The sequence below is a fragment of the Pinus tabuliformis genome, chromosome 6 (genome assembly GCF_031772625.1).
Source record: "Pinus tabuliformis cultivar Carrire ecotype Pingquan chromosome 6, CPIR1, whole genome shotgun sequence".
NCBI lineage: Eukaryota > Viridiplantae > Streptophyta > Pinopsida > Pinales > Pinaceae > Pinus > Pinus tabuliformis.
Genome location: NC_142292.1, coordinates 28,277,433 through 28,299,452, shown reverse-complemented (window position 1 = coordinate 28,299,452; position 22,020 = coordinate 28,277,433). Strand labels below are relative to the sequence as shown.

At 40.5% G+C, this 22,020-nt stretch overlaps 1 protein-coding gene across 3 annotated transcripts in view; it reads left to right on the top strand.

The window, feature by feature from the left end:
• The window catches only part of LOC149257051 (phox domain-containing protein), a 341,576-nt gene that overhangs the window by 146,898 nt on the left and 172,658 nt on the right, over positions 1–22,020 (top strand). For all 3 annotated transcript variants that reach the window (XR_016256601.1, XM_089413556.1, XM_089413555.1), the window contains one exon: positions 13,903–14,384. Coding sequence is in view for 2 of the 3 variants with exons in the window: in XM_089413556.1 (XP_089269682.1) it covers positions 13,903–14,384 (482 nt within the window). In the remaining variant the exon portion in view is untranslated. The remainder of the gene's footprint in view (positions 1–13,902; positions 14,385–22,020) is intronic.

Genomic DNA, 22,020 nt, shown 5'->3' with positions numbered 1-22,020 from the left:
GAGCTCCAACCCCCTTTGCTCTTGTACTAGCCAAGATACTAGTACGTAGGTGCTGACCTACAATCTTCTTTCCTTCAGGTACCACCTTTCATACATTTTCAGACTGGATATTCCTGAAGCACAACATTACAATCTGAAGGCCACAATTCATTCACCTTTCACAACAGATCATTGAAGCATAAAACAACCAAACTTTGAATCACTGAACCACTGAACCCTGTCAATCACCAGTTACCAGAACACAGAACAGACTACAGAACTCTGCAATAACAGTCAGACCCAACTGTAAACCCAAAATCAAGCTTCAAAAGATATACGCTACTTCAATGAGCAAAACCCGCGTATACACGCGCTTTTACCGAAGCCAACCTGCGTACAGATTTAAAAATAAACTTTCTCAATTTGCAGCTGTACCAGACATCAGTTAGACCCAGAACATAACATTGCGACAGTATGCAGATCTAGAAATACGCATAATCAACCATATCATGATAGTGCATTTCAAACCATTAGATCACGATCTATCCTTAGATCTAGTCTTCCATCAACCGATGTGATCTCTCCTTGGCTTAGATCAAGCAACCCAGAACCTGCATATCAGATCTCTTTCCTTTTCAGATATTCAAGCCTTTTCGAAAGATGATCTTGCCTAATGATCTTCTTCTCCTTATATAGCCTTAGGCCTTGCTCAATACCAAGAGCCAAAACCATCAACTGCGAAACTAGAGATCTACACGACTGTCGAGGTACTTTGGTCCAAAGACATGGGCACAAGTACCGAGGACTAACTACCATGGACCAAAAGGAAACTTCCCGACATATACGCACTTTTTTGTTCATGCATCTGCGTGTATACGCGCCTTATTATATAGCTCTCCTGCGTATACGCGACTTAGTATGCATATCACCAGCGTGTATACGCAACTTGGACTTAATTAACCTGCGTATATGAGATTTCTCTTCATTCTGTAGACTGAACGGAGATCTGTCATCAAAGAGAGTTGCCATCAAGGACAACACCTGTATCATAGCGCCATACCTGAGCCAAAATGCCAACACAAACATATCTTGACAAGATAAGGTTGGAGCCCTTGGTGCCTTAGAATTGGAAGGATTGGTGTCATTGGAGTTGGTGCTCCTAAATCCAAGGTTGGTGCCTTGACAAGATAGGGTCGGAGCCCTTGGGGTTGGTGCCTCAGAATTGAAAGGATTGGTGCCCTAGAGGTTGGAGCCTCACAAAAGACCAAGTTGGTGCTTGGCAACAGGTTGGAGCCTTATATATATTGTACCTGATTTATTGTAAAGATTATATTAATAAAAGCATTTATTCCTATTGTTATTTTGTGTTCTAAATATAAATGATTTAACTGGTAAAAAATAACAATTGAAAAGGAATACTGATTCACCTCCCCTCTAAGTATTTCCAACATATTTTCTCCTACTTGTTATTTTCATTAACAAGTTATTTATAAATATAAATACTGAAAATAAACACAAGTGCAACCTTAACTCATATACAGATCAACAATTGAAATAACTGAGACAAACACACAAGGGACACCGTTATTTTTGGACAACTGTCCCTAGAAAAACCCAATGTGGGAAAACCGGTGCAACAGATATGAGGGTTTTATTATTAAGCAACTTTTGAGCACAACTAGGGTGCCAGAAATGGCTCACCCAACAGAGATTGTTACACGACAGTAATACTTCTTCTCGGAGACAGATATTCAGCCTCTCAGCTCTAGTCTGCCCCACGAAAATCCTTTCGGCGCTTCCTATTGGCCCTGCGTCAGTCCTGCTAGCTTCAACTCTGCTCCTGAAGCCTTTGCGTCAGCCTCTTGGTTCTTTGCGTCGGCTCTCTGGCCCTCTGCGTCACCCACGTAGGCTCCTCAGCCTCTGTGTAGTCCCCAACTGCCTCTGCGTAGCTCCTATTGCCTTTACGTCAGCCTCTTAGGTCACTGACTGACCCTCTGGCACTGTCCCTGCCTCTCTGCTATGTACTCATTGCCCCACACTGTAACAAACCACTAGTTCGAATTTTCTCAGCAAGCCCCGCTCCAGAAAATCGAACTGATTGATCAATCTTGGTGTATCTCCAACTAACCCTCAAGCCTCCTCTTATACCTTTCTTGTTGAGTCTTCAATGGTCTAGATTAAGTCCCTAATCAATGACTAAGATTAGATTTGGCTTGATCCATGTCATTTACAACATTCTCACCCAGTTTTATATTAATACCCATTCATATTTTAATTTTCCTAAGTTTAGACTTAGGAACCCCATTAAAAATATTAATATTTTTAATATCTCTCCAAACGGGTGGAATTTCCCCAAACCATTTCTGGGTCTTGGAGATCTTATGTGCCTTAGCCTCCCCACCAATTTTCATGGCTAGAGCATGTAAAAATTTCTGTTTTCCCACCCCGGTTTTAGTTTCTCCTTATTTCTCCCATGTAGTTAAATGCCCATTCCCATAACCATACATTTAACAGACTGAAAAAAATAAATATTGCTGAAAACACAAATTTTGGAAATTTTTCAGAATGCTGGAAATTGCAGAATTAAAAATCAGCAATAAAAAACAGCCATTAAAACACATTAAAACACTGATATTTTTGGTCAACTTGACCCTGGAAAAACCCCCTACAACTCTTGGGGAAAACCAGTTTGAGAGCTCTTCTTTATTTCTGAAAATTGCCTTTTTACAGTGAGAATTATTCAGCAAAAAATCAGCAAGCAAATTTACAACTTATCTCCTTTCCCGTGCCTCACAGCAATCTGGAAATTACAGCAAACAGGACAGCAATAAATGCTGTACGACCTCCATTTTGTGTGCAGAAAAATCAGCAAACTGCTCCTCGATTTTTGTGCAAAAATCTGCCTTTCACTATGTGCTGAATCAGCTGTACAAATCTGCTCAACTGCTGCCTTGGAATGTGTGCCAAGCTGCTGTCTCCTTCTCCTCCCTGCTCAGAAATCTCTCTTGCTCTCCTTCTCTCAATCTGCTCATGAAAGAATGAATGACCTTTTTCTCCTTTTCCTCCTTTAATATAACTCCAAGTGACTTTTGGGTGATCCAAGTGACTTTTGGGTGATCTCTAAATCCAATGGCTGAAATAGATTTAGATCAATGGTTGAGATTAAATGCTCATTTAAATCTCACTTTCTATTTTTTAATTCACCCCACTTTAATAAAGACCCACTTAGTCATTTATTTCCAAAGTCACTTTTCCTTTCTAATTTTTCATTTACTTTATAAAAGTTACTTTAAAATTAGACTTAGTAACTTTATCACTTAAAGTCACTTTTAAATTAGATTTAACTTTATAAAATTATAAAGTCACTTTAGGAGAAAAATTAAATTCTTTTGGACACTTTTCCCTAGGCCAAAGATCAAAGCCTAAGGGAACCACCTGTCCTCCGGTACCAAATTTCAACACTCCCTCTTACCGAGGAAGGTGTTCCTCACCACACCCATCTTGTCCCTGAAGTAGACATGCTTGCCCCGTGGTAAGGCTTTGGTAAGAATATCTGCAACCTGCTCATCAGTGGAAATATACTCAAGCTTCACAGCTCCCTTCTGAACATAGTCTCTGATGAAATGATATCTGATCCCGATATGCTTTGACCTGTCATGAAATACTGGATTCTCCGTGAGTTTAATGCAACTCTGATTATCACAGTAAATCACTGAAGGTCTCAACGGCTGACCAAATAAGCCAAACAACATCTTGCGAAGCCAGATAGCCTCACAACTAGCTAGACTGGCTGCCATATACTCTGCTTCCGCTGAACTCAGTGCTACTGACTGCTGCTTCCGGCTGAACCATGACACTACTGCTGAACCCAACCCAAAATAGCACCCTGAAGTGCTCTTCCTATCAGAAACACAACTTGCCCAATCAGAATCAGTGTATCCTGCCAATCTCACTCCATCTCCCTGCCTGTAGTCCAGACCATAATCCACTGTCCCCTGCAAGTACCGCAAAATGTGTTTTGCAGCCACCCAGTGAACCTTCCTAGGCTCACACATAAACTGACTCATCGTGTTGACTGCAAAACAGATATCTGGTCTAGTGTTGACCAAATACATCAAGGAACCAATCAGCTGCCTGTACAATGTGGGATCCACCAACTCGGAATCCGAAGCATGAAGCTTCTTCCAGTTGGTGATCATCGGTGTCGACATGGGTCTACAATCCTCCATGTGGAATCTGCTAAGGATGTCCACAATATACTTCCCCTGCCCCAGGAAGAAATGCCCCTCCTCCTGCCACACCTCCAAACCCAAAAAGTAATGCATCAAGCCGATGTCCTTCATCTCAAACTCCGCCGCAAGATCTCTCTTGCAGTGCTCTATGAGTCTCTTTGCACCTGTAATGATCAAGTCATCCACATACAGCACCAGAATGAGAGGCTCCTCACCAATCACAATAAAGTAAAAGTTCGGATCTGCCTCACTCTTTGTGAAACCCATCCCCTGCAAGTATGCATCTATCCTGGAGTACCAAGCTCTGGGAGCTTGCTTCAGGCCATAAAGGGCCTTCTTCAATCTGCACACATGGGACTCCTTCCCATGCACCTCAAAGCCCTGTGGCTGCTCAATGTACACCTCCTGTATGAAGCCATTGAGAAATGCGGTCTTCACATCCATCTGGTGGATCTTCCAACCCATCTCTGCTGCTATCGATATAATGGAGTGGATCGAAGTATATCGAGCCACGGGAGCGAAGATCTCATAATCAACTCCCTCTACCTGGGAGAACCCTCTAGCCACAAACCTCGCTTTGAATTTCTCAATGCTGCCATCTGCAGCATGCTTTACCTTGTAAAGCCATCTGGAAGTAACCACGGATTTGCCCTCAGGCCTCGGCACCACCTCCCAAACATCATTCTTCATGATAGAAGAATACTCCTCCTGCATGGCCTCTCTCCAGACCTGCTGGCTAGCTGCCTCCTCATAGCTAGAAGGCTCAGAGTCAAGGATGCTGGTAACCATCGCCATATAGCTACAAAACCTCTCAGGTGGTCTACTCTCTCTGACCGGCCTCTTTGGCTCAGCAACAGATGTGGCATCTCTCAAGGTGTCCTGAAGCCACTTGGGCTTCCTCTTCCCTGAGCATGCTTCTCCCATAGGAGAATGAAACTCCTCCTCCTCATCACCATCAGTAGCCTGAACTCCTGACTGTCTGTCTGCTGTCCTCCTGCCTGCACCTGAACCTGTAGAAGCTGAGGTACCGTGTGAACTGTCCATCAGTGGACTCCCTAGTGAACTGCTCTGCATGCTGCCCGGAGCACCACCCCTCTGGCTCGGCGAGCCACTGCTCACTGATGGACCTGACATCCTCATGGATGTACCTCCGGATCCTCCTGATCCCTGCCCACTGGATCCCTGTGACTGACTCAACTGCTGCTGAGGGTCTGGCTGATCCAGATACTCTAACTCCCGTGATCTCCTAAAGGCCCTGTCCTCCTCGAACTTCACATCTCGTCTGACAACAACTCTCCTCTGTGCAGGAATGTAAATCCGAAAGGCCTTTGAGGTCTCATTGTAGCCCACAAAGATACCCTTATCTGCGGTGGGCTCTAGTTTGGTCCTCTTCTCCTTGGGTATATAGGAGTATGTAATGCATCCAAAGATATGAAGATGACCAAGATCAGGCTTCTTCCCAGAGAAAGCCTCCTCCGGAGTCATGTGCCCCAAGGCACGATGCGGACTCCTGTTCTGCAAGTAAACAGCTGTGTTGCAGGCCTCTGCCCACAAGAACAATGGCAACCCCTGATCATGTAACATGGCTTTGGCAGCCCCTATGATGGATCTGTTCTTCCTCTCCGCAACCCCGTTCTGCTGGGGGTTGTAAGGAACAGTGAACTCCCTCCTAATGCCTGCCTCCGCACAATAGTCAACAAACTCTCCAAGGGTGTACTCTCCTCCATTGTCCGACCTCAGGGACTTGATCTTCCGACCTGTCTGTGTCTCCACAAGAGCTCTAAACTCCTGAAACCGCTTGAAGACCTCACTCTTGGTCTTCAAAAAATAAATCCAGGTCCTCCTGGAGTGATCATCAATGAATAAAACATAGTACTCATATCTACTCAAGGAAACATGAGACATCCGACTGCTCACATCGGAATGAATCAAATCAAGTATCCCCGTCGCTCTGCTGTCACTGCTGGGAAAAGGGGATTTGGCAAACTTGCCCATCGCACAACCTCTGCAAGTATCAAAGTGATCAGTACTGAAATCTGGCACACCTGTAGTGATCTCCCGCAATGTCCTCAAGGCTCCATGATACATATGTCCCATCCTGCGGTACCAAATCTCACACAGCTCAGAACTGCTAGCTCTGCTGTCGGTACTATTGCTCAATGCCAAAAGGGGTTGGAATGCAAACTTGTACACCTTTGCATGGCGTACACCTATCACTCTAGCTGAATCAGCTGGAGTGCCCCTGGGATACATCAACACCTGTCCTCCCCTGAACAGTACCTCATATCCTCTGTCCTCCAAAGTTGAGACGGATATGAGGTTCTTCCTCATCCCTGGCACATAAAGAACCTCTGACACCTTCAAGGGAGGTTTGGACTCCCTCTGAAATGTCACTGTCCCCACCCCGACTGCTCTAACAACTCTGTCATCACCGAGTACTACCTCGATATCAGTGCCACTCTCTGAAAGCTCTGAGAAGTACTCACGGACTCCTGTCATATGACGTGAAGCCCCACTGTCCACATACCAGATACCTGAAGATGCTCCGCTAATCGAGGGAAAAGCATGCTCCCTCTGAACCTGTGTGGCAGGTGATCCTGCACTAGAGAACTCACACGTAGTGAACGCAAACTCCCGGTCAAACCGACCTGCAAAGTCCTTAATCTCTGCTGAAGCTGCCACATCCTGGTTCTTCCCCTTCTTCTTCTTCTTCTCCGGACACACAACTGCATAGTGTCCCATCTTTTGACAATTCCAACACTTCACCTTGGAATAGTCCTTCTGTGTGTTCCCCTGTTTACCTTTACCTTTGCCTTTGCCCCCACCACCGCTTGTGGAAGCTTGCTTCTTCCCTTTGCCTTTCTTGCCTCCTGCCACCAGTGCTACGTCCTCATCCTGCTCAACTGGCTTGGCTGCCCCAAGCTGTCCTTTCCTGATCTCTGTCTGAATGCAATCATCCCAAAACCTCTCCCATGTGGGAAGGGTCTCATGTGCACAAACCCCATCAGCAAAGTTCAACCATGAACGGGGGAGGCCATTCACTGCAATACGCACCAACTCAGTGGATGGAATGGCCTCTCCAATCGCTGCCAACTCATCTCTCACATTGGTAATCTTTGTGAGACATCCAGCTGCACTATCATTCCCCATCTTAATGTTCTTCAGCTTCTCCTTCAGGACCATCTTCCGGTTCTCATTGGTACTCTGGTAGAGATTGGACAATGCTGTCCACATCTCATGGGCATTGCTCTTTCCTCTCACATGAGGAATGCAATGGTCTTTGATTCCGTCTAGAATCAGCCTCTTACCCTTATTGTTCTTCTTTTTATACTCAGCCAACTGAGTAACATCAGTGGGCACAACAACAGGGTTCTGTGCGGTATGCACCATGATATCCCAGACTTCTGCCTCCTCAAAGATACTCTGCATTCTCTCCTTCCAAACACTGTAATTTGTATGCCCATCCAACCTATCCTCCACCCTCAATCCCAATGACATCCTGCTGTCCTAAAACTGAAAAATAGCACTGCTGTAGTAAAGATAAAACTGCTGTTTATGAAAAAATCAGCTTGCTGGAATTTTCTGAGTGAAAAATCAGCAACTGTTATTTTTCCTTTTGCTGTCCCAAACTGCCCTTCAGCACTCAAGCTCTGATACCATGTAAAAATTTCTGTTTTCCCACCCCGGTTTTCAGTTTCTCCTTATTTCTCCCATGTAGTTAAATGCCCATTCCCATAACCATACATTTAACAGACTGAAAAAAATAAATATTGCTGAAAACACAAATTCTGGAAATTTTTCAGAATGCTGGAAATTGCAGAATTAAAAATCAGTAATCAAAAACAGCCATTAAAACACATTAAAACACTGATATTTTTGGTCAACTTGACCCTGGAAAAACCCCCTACAACTCTTGGGGAAAACCAGTTTGAGAGCTCTTCTTTATTTCTGAAAATTGCCTTTTTACAGTGAGAATTATTCAGCAAAAAATCAGCAAGCAAATTTACAACTTATCTCCTTTCCCGTGCCTCACAGCAATATGGAAATTACAGCAAACAGGACAGCAATAAATGCTGTACGACCTCCGTTTTGTGTGCAGAAAAATCAGCAAACTACTCCTCGATTTTTGTGCAAAAATCTGCCTTTCACTATGTGCTGAATCAGCTGTACAAATCTGCTCAACTGCTGCCTTGGAATGTGTGCCAAGCTGCTGTCTCCTTCTCCTCCCTGCTCAGAAATCTCTCTTGCTCTCTTGCTCTCCTTCTCTCAATCTGCTCATGAAAGAATGAATGACCTTTTCCTCCTTTAATATAACTCCAAGTGACTTTTGGGTGATCCAAGTGACTTTTGGGTGATCTCTAAATCCAATGGCTGAAATAGATTTAGATCAATGGCTGAGACTAAATGCACATTTAAATCTCACTTTCTATTTTTTAATTCACCCCACTTAGTCATTTATTTCCAAAGTCACTTTTCCTTTCTAATTTTTCATTTACTTTATAAAAGTTACTTTAAAATTAGACTTAGTAACTTTATCACTTAAAGTCACTTTTAAATTAGATTTAACTTTATAAAATTATAAAGTCACTTTAAGAGAAAAATTAAATTCTTTTGGACACTTTTCCCTAGGCCAAAGATCAAAGCCTAAGGGAACCACCTGTCCTCCGGTACCAAATTTCAACAGAGCACATTTGATGCTACCACAAATCAATAGGAAGGAGCACTACTGGAGGATGCTTTAGTCTGGGAGTTGCTATGATCTCATGGATGAGTAGGAAGCAAGATCCCGTTGCATTGAGTAGTGTTGAGGTAGAATATGTGGCTACATGTGAAGTAGGAAAAGAGGTTGTTTGGTTGAGGAAGCTTTTGACAGATTTGTTCGAGAAGTCTCTGGGTCCTACTGTGATTAATTGTGACAATCAAAGTTGTATCAAGATGTATGGAGATCCCGTGTTTCATTTGAGGATGAAACATATCAATAATAAGTTCCACTTTATTAGGAACTTGGTGCAGGATGGGATCGTGAAGTTGGAGTATGTCTCGACAGATGAACAGGTAGCAGACATACTGACAAAGGCTCTTCCTAATAAGAAGTTTGAATATCTAAGGAACCTGCTTGGTTTGGTAGATATTGCTGATTGTATTGATGATAAGAAAGTGGAAGAGATTTGTTGAGGCTTTGCGAGTGAAGCATTGCCTAGGAAGACATCTGGCCGACACTTTGTGTTGATGTTTTGGTCTTGAAGTTGGAAAGGTGGTGTTGGTTATTGAGCTCTGTTTTGGATACGCACCTAGATGTTTGTGTTGGTGGTTCGCAAGTAAACTTGATGGTACCTAAAGGGGCTGGAAGCTTGACTCCACCTTATTTCCACTTGGATAGATTGCCCTGGTCAAGAATCTAGTCTGTGGCATTGTGGTGCCTAAATTGTTGAGTGACCAATTGGATAGATTGTCTGGTCAGGAATCTAGTCCATGGCATTGCGGTGCCTAAAGTTCTTCATGGTTTTTATAGTTTGAGATCTTCCATTGTATTTGTACATTATGAATATCTCCCTAGTTAAGAGGGAGTGTTGGAAAATGTAATTATGTTTGGTCTTCATTAATGTACTTGAGTCATCATGTAATGTACTTGTCAAAAGAATAAAGAAAATAATTTTAGTTATTGTAACAATGACTTATTAAAGCATGGGTTTCATGCTTGGGTCATCGTTATATTAGTCAAAGTCCCCATTATGGACTCCTAGGATTAATATTGAGTTTATAGAGTCATTGTACATTCAAAGAGACCCTTCTTGGGCTTTTGAATCATGTAAAAAAGTTTAGTATTGAGTCAAATATGATTTATGTACCCTCCACATCAAGTCGGCCTAAGGGAGATCAAGTCGGCCTAAAGGACCCTAATTCGACCCACAAGAAACCTATAAATACAAGCTAGTCGAAGTCATTTGGAGCATCATCTCTCAAGCTAGTTCGATATCTCAAGAAGAGTTGGAGAAGTGCGAAGTCTGTTGCTGGGAGGTTGAAAGAAGTGCGAGTTTGGGGAAGTCTATAGAGAGGAAGAAAATCAAACTTTTGGTGCCTCTCTCTCTCTGTTTCGTGGTCTGGATTGGGAGATCGAAGTCTCCTTAATTTTCGCTGTTGCTAGAAGCTGCTGCCTAGTCAAAGTTGGTGGAAGGGGTCGAAGATCTGTGACGCTGACTTGGTGCGGAGGGAAAGTTTGGTCTTGGTCTAGAGTGAAGAGTATCAAAGAATACTATTGAAAGGAAGAATTATCTTGACTGGATTTTCCCCTCAAAGGTAGTTTTTCCTTGACATAGTGCCTATATCTCGTGTCTCTTGTTTTGTGATCTTCATACACACATAATATGGTAATTGCTTGATGAAAGATAAGATAATAAAGAAGTAAAAGAAGCCAACACACTCACAAGTAATTGTCAAGAAAGGAGAATCAAACCCTAATATAATTACTTTGATTTTCCAACAGGTGGGGGATCTCCAAAATTTGACTTCTCTTTGACCATGAATATTTTGATTATTTTCCTCTTGGAGAAATTCTAATTTCTTTATAATTATTTTTGACTCTAAATTAATTAATTTTCTAGCTTAGGATTTAATTTTAATTTAGCGAGAAAAATTAATTAATTGACACGAGGGGATTAATAATTTTTCCATCCTCAAATATTTTAGCTATGGTGTCTGATTGTGAGGGACCATGCACTAAAATATTTTTTACATTAACATAATTACAAAATAATTCAACTCTCAAAGGGGGAATACACCTTTACAATAGACCCTCAAAATAATTACCCAATTCTGCGACACAATATGATCTAGTATAGACATAGTGATCTGTAATAAAATAATTTAGCCAAATAACTTAAATTATTTCCAAACCTTTTTTACAAAGACTTGATATAACACTAGGACTCACCTAAAACTTTGACTATGAGCTCCACCCTAGCTTTGGGGTTTAAGCTGGAGGAAAAACTTTGCCAATTATCCATGTTTAGAAACACACATAATTCAGTGAGGTTAAAAAACCTCCTAGGATGAAATTCATTGCCAAATTCAAAGGCTTACCTAAGTTGTTACATAATTAAACGTTCTTACCAGCATCATTTACATTACAACTTGGAGAAATTGGGTTTACAATGATAAAACAAAGTGTTGACTAATGATTATGATGCTTGAAAAAATTCTTGTACGCTGCTTCCTTGGACTTGTGACAAAATGGGTGCAATACGTCGGCGTCCCACTTGAAAATCTACAGTTGCTCGACCCAAAAATCCTCCACAAAATAACTGGGAATTCGCCAAAAGATAGTGCTGGAATGATATAAAGATATTCCAGATATTTCCCAAGACAAGATTGCAGCAACTGCCACAACAAAACAACCCAGAAAACCCCTGCGCAGGCCCTGAGGAAGAATAATTCGGCCTACACAAATGCAACACTCTCGGCCTCTGAAACTCCACAAGGTAAGTCGCCCTCTCTTGAGCCAATTTTCTGCAAATTCTCAAGGCCAATTTCCCTAACAATCTCTTCTTCCAAGCAACTCTACTTCTGCTACTGCGTCCTCCTGGAAAATTCGTCCCACCTGTTGCAGAGATGAAACAATTCACAAAGTATAGGAAAAGAAATCTCCAATCAGCTTCAAATTTCTCTCCTAGGGTGACACTTTAGGTTGACCGAAAGAGAGGTGGGATTCTCCGCTTGGAAATCCCTGTTCTAAGCAGCAATGGTTGGCTTAGCTAAACAACTTAAACAAACCTTCAATTCAGAAATGAAATGCCAAAACCAAAATGATCTAAATGAGGCTCTAACCTTCTTTTTCTTTTTGCTTTCACTTCCTCATACCATGATTCGATTTCTCTCATACCATGGTTTGATTTCCATGCTTGGTACTCTCCACAACTTAACTTTACTTAAATTTTTCTTCTTTTCTCAAGTCCCAACCATTGCCTTTTCTCCAAAATTTATTAAATATTTCTGCAACTTATTTCTCCTAATTTTATTTATGTATATTAATCTCCAAAATTGCAAAATTGGGAATTTCCTTGTCAAAATTTTAATTGGGGATATGACACCCATTTTGCTTCTAGGCCAACCTGAACAAATGTGCCAATCTGGGTTTACTCATCTACATTTTTCCTTAACCAAATTGAGTGCTTCCAGGGGCAATTTTAGGTCTCTCTGGAAGAGGAATATGGCTCAATGAAGGGAATTTGTCCCCTTAGCTTCCAAATCAACACCTAGCTGTAGGGAACCCGAAGGGGCCACATGTTGGGGAGGCGCAAGCCCGCGTACTCTTTAGATTGAGCTCTTGAGCTTGGTGGAGGAATTCCTCGTTCTGCACTTCCTGTACCACCCCTTTGACCATGGTAAGTGGGGGAGTTTGCGCTCTTTTCCGGACCACTTCAACCCAAGAGAATTAAGTGTCTACTGCTGTATTTCTGTCTCCTGTTTAAAAATGGGCTGCTGTGAAACTGTGTTTTTTCATGCAGAACACTGAAATAATTTTAGTTTTGGCAAGATCTTTCATAAAACATGTTGTCCTATTATAACATCCAGATATGTATTACTGCATAACCAAGGAGCAATCTCAATGTAGTTCTCTCGGTGCATTGTTAGGATGATTGGAAAGACCTTTTTAACAGTTTTATTAGAAGTAGAACAATTGAGTCCATATGTTCCAGTGCTTATGACGTTGTTATCCTGTCAGTTTTTTCATTTGTGCATCTTGTCTTGTGTGGTCAATATTTAATTCATCAAATAGCTAGTCAATGCTTTATGCGTGTGGAGCAATCCCAAAATACTTATGTCAATACCTTGTCAGGATGATTACCATGACATTCTCAAACTAGGACTGCTAACAAGTTTCTTTGAAGTATTTCAATCATGCCCATGTGTAGAGTGCCTGAAGCATAACAAGTGTTTTTGAAGTATTTTTCCAGACTTGGAATGTTTTATTAACTAGACATATGGGGTTTCGAACCTGCCATCTTCACAAAAGAGTGTCTTAACAGTCATTCTATTGCCGACTACTCTATGCCCCATGGGCCAGACTTGGACTATTAATAAGGAAAGATAAGATAATTTTATTGATGTCCAAAAAATGACTACAACAGGTCAGTGGGACTGAAACAAAAGTTCATTCAACAAAAGGATGTTCAGGAGTATTCATCCTATACAAACCTGGTGGTAATTTTGTGATCAACTATTGACATTCATTGGATAAGATATCTTACTATTAGACTTATCACCTAAATAAATGGCTTTTCTTTCACCACTTAGTGTGACTTCTGGTTACCAAGTGACAGGAAGCAATTGATACCACCAATGATGTTATGGACAGTGATGTCATGAATGCGCTGGTGTTGTTTGACTGTGCACAGCCTGGTGGCAAAGCAGATATGTTGCTATCAGAATACTAGTTCATAGAATTCATCATTAAATGTGCCTTTGGTATGTGAATTTTGTGTAGTGTTGTCAACAAGTTGGTTCTTGTTAGTGCATCTAGAATAGAAATTGCTTTTTTTCTTTCCAGGTGGGGAGTTGGGAAGGGGTGGACTATTTTCAAGTAGAAATATTTGAAATGTAATTGTAAAGTTAATTCTAATTTGTAGCTATAGATTTTATCATTTTTCTTTACTATTCTAATTTTTTTTTGTATTTCATTTTGCCTTGTCAGTCAATGTTGATGTTGCCATGGATGATATGGTTCGCCAGCTCAAAGAAGTGTCAGATGGTCTTCTACGCAAAGTATCTGGTGTCGCATCCTCATCTGAGGGGATGCCTAGTGAACCAAAGGAACTTCCTATTAAATTGTCATGGAAATCTGAGACTGCTATTCCCAATGACCCAAACTGTGATAGCATTGATAGATCTCTTAGTCTTTCTGATGATGAGGAAGGTGTTGGTGAGAGTGCTGTTCAGGAAGATGTTCATTTTCTTGCACCACGTGATGGATGGCACTCAGACAGTGATTTGCAGGTTGAACCTTTTCATTCTCAATCATTGGTTGGCACTGCTCATGATGTCCAGAGTTCTGATTTTAAGAGAAATCTGCAATCTGAAAAGAAGTGTGAAAGGCATGGTTCAGATGGATGTTCTACTGTTGACTCTTTAACAGGGTCTGACATTATAGAGGACGAAGCCAGAGTACCACCTGAGGTAAACAAAATGCTTTTTTACTTGGGTTTGTTATTGTTTCTGTGTAGTTTTCCATTTTCCTCTTGAATTTTAGGATCTTTCTTTTTGACACAATTCTCGTATAAAATCAGAGAAGAGGTAATATCATTATTGTTGTGTGTACTTGTGTTGAAATAATGTCATTACTATTAGTGAATTGTTAGTTAGCAGTCAAGTATTACCAATTTTTCATCCTTTGTCCTATAAATTTATAAAAGCTAGCTGTAACAGCATCAACCTTGAATATGTCTAGTGTTTAATTTGTCTCCTGGGAGCCTTTCACGAGGTTTTGCATTCCTTATATAAGCCAACTCATTAGTCGCTATAGTTCTCATTATCTATCTATTTTGATTCAGTCTCCTCTCTTGTTGGAAGTGATAGTGTTTAATTGTCATTCATCCCCTATGCACTGTCTTCTCTCAACACATGTCACTGTTGTAAATGTCTGAATCCTTAAGTGGTGGATAGTTATCGTATGATTGGATTGAGCTTATTTCAGTGTTCTTGGGAACATAAGTTTGATTATGTTCTACGTGATATAGATTCATAGATTTATTAAGGCGTCTACTCTTGTGATTCAGATGTAGATAAGGAATTTCTCTTGTTTGAATTTCCTTAAACATTTTTATGGAAGTTTCCTTATTTCCATCAGGCATTGTTGTTGTTGAATTAATTACTGAATCCTTATTTGGGGTGTCCTCTGTTTGAATGACAACCTCTGAAAACATTTTTATTTCAATAGGGTTTGCATTTGCCTGAACTGCGAGATTAGTGGTATTGATGTTTGCTACATCTGGAGATTTTGATGCTTCCTTTGCGACAAGTTCTTTGAACTTATTCGTCAATGATTTATTTTCGTCCTTAAGTTTTTTAATCTGTTTGAGCAGATTTTGATTATGATTTTCGAGAAGTAAGCATTCCTCATTCTCTGAGTCAACGTTATTTTGGCCTTCACGTCTTTTAAACACTTGATTTGCTCTACTAATGTTTGGTTAAGGCTCTTTAAACATAATTCTTTTTCTTGTTCTAATAAATGCTCCTTGAGTTCCTTCTTTGATGCTTTAGCTTTCTTGACTTGTTCAAGTAGTTTTTCTTGGTGATCTCCGAGGCGCGAAATTTCTTTGTCTTTGCTGCAGATGACTTCTTCAAGCTCTTTTTGCTTCTTTGATATAGTTTTTTCGTTATCTTGAAACATCAAGTCTGAGATATCTTTGGGACACTTGGTAGGTGATCCAGGGCCTAGAGGAGGCTATGTCTTGCCTTGCGAGACATGGGAGGGCTTGTATCATCATCTATCCCTCATTGATAGAGTGTCGACTTGCTATTGAGCCACTTGGAGACCCATTTGGAGCCCCCAAAGCCCATATTGGGGTTTGGAGACGTTTTGCAGCACTTGGAGGGAACCTCCCTCTTATTAATCATGTTTGAGGCCCTCACTCTCATCCTTGGCACATGTGGCCTAAACACTGCCCTTCTAGGCCTCCATGTCACGTTTGCGTGGGCTTGAGAAAGATTTTTGATTCTATTTTGATCTATTTGGTGGCTTTGTTGAAAATGTAACTAGTTTTTGTCTTCATAATTGTTGTTGTACTCATTTCAATATTTATTGTATGTAACAAACAAGAAAATGAAAGAAAAAGTTATTATTATTAAAGCATGGGTTTCATGCTCTTTATTGATGGTCTTCTAGGTAAAAGAATGTTTTTCATGCTTCTAGGGTTTGTTATTTCGTAGGATTTATTGTCATGAGTCAAAGGAGTCAACATCATGTTTATAAGACCCTTTCGGGCAAAATATACTTATAAAAAGAATTATTTTTGAGTCTAGAAATAGCTGGAATCTCCTCAAGTACAAGTCGGCCCTGGAAACATCAAGTCGGCTTAAAGGAGGGAATTTGACCCTTTGAGAAGGCTATATAAAGGAGCAGTTCTATCTCATTCAACTAATAAAATTTTATCACATCTAAAGTTACCGCTGAAGGTACACAATCGGATGCGAAACAGGATGAAGGTACAAAACTAGGTGTGGAACAGCCTGAAGGTACAGAACTAGGTGCAAAACAAGTCAAAGGTACAAAACTAGGTGCGAAACAGGCCGAAGGTACAAAATTGGGTGCAAAATAGGCCAAAGGTACAAAATTGGGTGCGGAACAGGCAAACGTACAAAATCAAGTGAGGAAAAGGCCAAAGGTACAAAACTAGGTGCAGAATAGATTGAAGGTACAAATCAGGACAAAGGTGCAGAACTGAGGTAATAGATCGAAGGGTCAAAGTAGTTGTGCAAATTGCAAGGTTGAGGTTGGTAGGTCGAAGTTGCAGTTGGTTGGTGCAAGTTCAAGGAAGGACTTGTTGGAAGGGTTGACTTGGTACTTGGAGAAGGACTTGGTCTAGGGTTGGGTCTTTGTATCTCATTTGAAGCAGATTCTAAGAAGAGAAGAGTTTTTTGGGTTTTCCCCTTGGAGGGGTTTTTCCTTGGCTGAGAGCCTAATTTCTATGTCCTCTTTTGTTGTTGTTTCGTTGTTGATATTTGTTTGATGAAAAGATTTAAAGAAAGAACTGAAGAAGATTAACTAAAGGTCACAAAAAAATATTAAGGTTAAGCAAAATAAGATTTAATAGCTACCTCTTTGCATTTTACAATAGACTTGTCACCAAAGTAATGTTATTTTACACATTAAAATATTATTAGGGGCTTAAATACACTAATTAGGTTAATTCAAACTTCTAAAGGCTCATATCAATAAAAGAGAGCCTCATTTGTTTGGATCATCACACTTGGGATTTTCGCTAGCTCTCTTAGAGAATTCGGACTTGCAATTCGTGGAATGATTTGGATGATTAAATGCATTTTGATGTTTGAAAAGATCTCGCTATCTCTCTTGGAGCTTCTTTGTGGCAATTTTGTGGATGGACATGCACTTCTTTGTATTGTAACTGCTATATTTCTGTTTTGATGAATGTCTAATGCATGGAATAATTATCTTATGGTGATTTAATGTGCCTTCATTAATGTAAATTGTTGGAAACATCGAAACTATTGGAATTTTGGCATGTGCTACTCATTGGACAAAGAATGAATGGATGTTCCTAGGGGATTTATAGCATTTTCATCCTTGAAACTTCACAAAGGTGTGATTGAAGTATAAAATTCTAGAAGTTGTTCTATTGCTGCCTCCATGAGGGCATGCAACACTGCTTTTAGGTCTCCTTGAAGAGCAAATTTCACATATAAAGATTATTTTGATTCCAATCTTCCCAATAGCAAAGCACTAGTCTTAAATCCTGGTGATCACTCTTGACTTAATAAAATAACTTTCTTTTCACCTCCTCACTCTTTTCATCATCCCCTTAAGGATAAGGAAGCCATATAGGGCTTGCTGTGAAATTTTAGGGAGGAGGAAGTTTTGGATTCTGTCCAAGCATGATTCTTCCTTTCTCTCCCCTCTAGACATCTTCTAGGTTTGAACAAATTTTGACGGTGGAATTTCAATATAATTGATGCCATACCTATCACACCAAGAGGGAACCCTAGAAGCTAATTCTTCAACTTGGGGATTTTTATGCCTAACTACTTACTGAAGTATATCATACAAGACCTTTTCTCTTGACTATCTTTACCTTGGATGAGCACCTATCTTGCTAAATTTCTCAACCCTAGGTCTCGTATAGTATATCTTTCAAGGGGTTTTTCATGGAAAGCCTTACTAGCTTCTCCCAAAGCTTGCACCCTTTACTAATCATTTCCATTGAATGAGCCACCTCGCCTCACGTTAAACCTACCCTAGACACATCTACTATAAGTGAGGAACACTGAGACTCCTCCTGTTGATTAGAATATGAGAAGAGAAGGGGACACAGGTTGTGGTGATAGTGGGCATTTGTCCCAATTGTTGTGATTTGGTTTAGTAGTTGTCCCTTAGGCACCCCTCTTAGGACCTGTTGCACCTATTTTGTCACAAGTCTAAGGACAGTTGTACGAAATTTTTCAAAGTTCAGAATCATCAGCGAGCCAGTTCTTATGTCATTGTAAATCCAATTTCTGCAAATTGTAATGTAAATGATGCTAGTATGAGTGTTTAATTATGTAGCAACGTAGGTAAGCCTATGATTTTAGCAATGAATTTCGTCCTAGGGGTTTTTTCGTCTCACTGATCTATGTGTGTTCTAAACATGGATAATCGACATAGTTTTTCCCTCTGGCTTAACCTCAAAGTTAGGGTGGAATTTATTGTCGAAGTCTTAGGTGAGTTCTAGTGTTTTTAGTCGAGTCTTTTGCAAAAGTGGTTTGGGAATAATTTAAGCTATTTGGCTAAATTATTTTATTATAGATCACTTGGTCTACTAAATCATATTGTGTCATAGAATTGGGTAATATTTGTGGGTCTATAATGAATGGGTATTCCCCCTTTGAGGGTTGAATGTGTAATTATCTGATGTAAAAATATTTTAGTGCATGGTCCCTTGCAATCAGACACCATGGCTAAAGTATTTGAGGGTGGAAAAATAATTAATCCCCTCTTGTATCAATTAATTAAATTTTTTTGTCAAAAATAAAATTAAATCCTAAGCGAGAAAATTAATTAATTTAGAGTCAAAAATAAAAATTAGAGAAATTAATTTCTCCAAGTGGAAAATGACCAAAAAATTCATGGGTCATGAAGAAGTCAATTTTTGGAGATTCCCCACCAAGGCAAAAATGAATTTAAAAACAAATTAAGCCCTTGGACCTTGGCGGTTAAGTCAAAGTCAATTTTTTAGGAAATTAATCAAAAGTAATTATTTTTGGATTAATAAAAAATGGTTTTAATGAGAAATTCGAAAATTCCTCAAAAATATGTATTTTTGATGACAAAGATTTAAAGATGATTAAGTATTTATTGACGGTCGAGATAATTTTGACGGAGATCAAACCAACTAGCTGTTATTTTCCACTTGGAGGATTTATCTATAAATTAGAAGCCATTTTCTCCTTAAGTCACAATGATGGTGACTTTGTTGTAAATGTAATTTTGTAACGTTGGTGTGAAGCCACTGTTCTGTTGGGAAAGTTTGAAATTCATAATAAAAGAATTTGGGGTTCAGTTCATGGTGTCTTTTTCTCATTGATCAGTGGTACGTGCTTTCCTATATTGTGCTTCAATATTATATGAATTGTTATTTCATTTGTAGATGATGAGAGCATTCTATTGGTAAGTTTTGGGCTTACCTTAGGTGATCCAATTCATTGTATGATCCGACAATTTTCTCTTAAGAAATATATAGAGTTTGCAGGTTCTCTAAACCTTGGGTTCTGAGTTCATAGACTATGGGCACAGATTGACCTTGTTTGGGCACCAGGACATTTATTTGATTTTCTTACTTCGGTAAGATTGTGGTTAACATATATCTTTCGAAATACATCAAGCTATTGTCATTATCATTAAAATTAGTCTCTAAAAAATCTTTTCAAGCATTGTATATTTGTAAATACATTTGTAAATTATTTTTGGTAAAACAATTTTTGTAAAACAAAATTTCTAACCCTTGTTTGCAACAAGTTGGGGTTTATCTTAATTTTTTTGTATATATTGGGGTTTTGGGTATTTTATTTTTCATTTGTGCAAGTGAGATTCAAGCCTATTCAAGAAGAAGTGTTGGGGTTGTGTGCTAGATCTAGGCCCTTGAGGGTAAGATCTAGCCTCCAAAATTTTAGTAGGGCCAACATCAAGGATTTTGCAGTGATTTGGGTGATTATTGAAGATTTGAAGCAAATTCGAATTTTGGTGAGGGTTTCAAATTTTTGAAATCCTCCAAGCCTAGTTTCCATCCTTCAACTTAGTCGCTACCTTGAGAGCCCTAGTCGCTGGTCATTTTTGGCCCTAGAAACCTGGCTGTCAGCCTTTTCTATGTTGAAATTTCTAAGTATTACCCGTTAGGAATTTTATCTGTATTCTCTGATTTTTCACCCACTTGTTTAATTACTAACAAGTTATTTAACCATATAAATACTGAAATAAACACAATACAGTCTCAACCATCTATAGATCAACAACTGAAAGAAATGAACAAACGCATAAGGGACACTGTTATGTTTGGACAAACGTCCTCGGAAAAACCCAACTTGGGAAAACTAGTGCAGCAGTTCTGAGGGTTTTATTATTAAGCAACTCTTTCTTGAGTACACTGGGTGCCAAACTGGCTCACCCGACAGAGATACAAAATCTGGCAGTAATACCTCTCTTTGGAAGCAGATATTTAGAAAGTCTGCCCCACAAAACCCTCTCCAACACAATCTGAAGCACTGCGTCAGCCCTCCTAGCCTCTGCGTCAGCCTGAAACCCTCTATGTCAGCCCTCTGAGGCTCTGCGCAACCTCTCTACCTCTCCGCGTCACTCCTGCAGCCTCTGCGTGGATGATGCAGGCCTTTCTAACCTCTGTGTAGTCCCTGCTAGCCTCTGCGTGGCTCCCTTTGGCTTTGCGTCTGCCTCTCTGCTTCTGCGCTGGTCTTCTGGCACTATCTCTGCCTCTCTACCTTGTATTCACTACCCCTCGCTGCAACTTTGATCACTAATTCGATTTTTCTTAGTAAACCCCGCTCTAGAAAATCGAATGACTGATCACTCTGGTGTATTCTCCAACTGACCCTCAAGCCTCCTCTTATACTTTTTCTGTTGAGTCTTCAACGACCGAGATTACATCTCTAATCAACGGCTAAGATTAGATTTGGCTTGATCCATGTCATTTAGAACCTTCTAACCCAGTTTTATATCAATACCCATTAATATTTTATTTTCCCTAAGTTAACGGGGTAGAGTTTCCCCAAACCATTTCTGGGTCTTGGTGATCTCATCTATTTAGCCTCTCCACCAATTTTCATGGCTAGAGCACATCCGATGCTACCCCAAATCAACACTTCCTCTTAGCGAGGAATGTGCTCTAATAAAACTCCATAATTGAGCATCACCCTGATTATACGACACCAATACCTGTGCTGATGCTAAGCCTCCCCACCCAACATCCTCTGCACTGCAACATCCTGTACTGATGCCCATGGCTTTGCCACTGCCACCATTACATCTGTACGGTATCTCCCTCTGCATCCGTGCTGTTGCTGGTCCTTTCTCCCAACACTACATCCGCACTGCAGTTCTCTCTGATCATGCTGCATCGTGCTACTGCTACTGCTACTGCACTGCAACTCAGTTACTAAGAAGTAAGTAACTTGTCCACCCAACTACTGACATCCCTATCGGGCTAGAAACACTCCCGATGCTGAAGCTCTCTCTGCCGCTATACTGTGCTCTCTCTGCTGCCTCTGCGCTGCTACAACAACTATGTGCCTCTCGCACCGCTGCAAACCTCTCTGTGCCATCTTGCACTGCTGCAACCTCCTTTGTACTTCTCACAATGCTGCAAGCCTCTTTGCGCTGCCAGGGACTACTGCACTTCCAGCACTCTCCGCTGATTTATTCGCATCCGTTTCTATCGACATCTGCCATCCTGTTACTCTCACTTCGGGGCTCCCGTAGCCGGGTATTATCCAAGAGTTTGGGTACCTCAAGGATCCTGCCCCTCATCGCTTGTAGTCCTCTTGGCTACAGATCGATGTCTCCCCACCTATTCTCTAGAGGTACATGAGC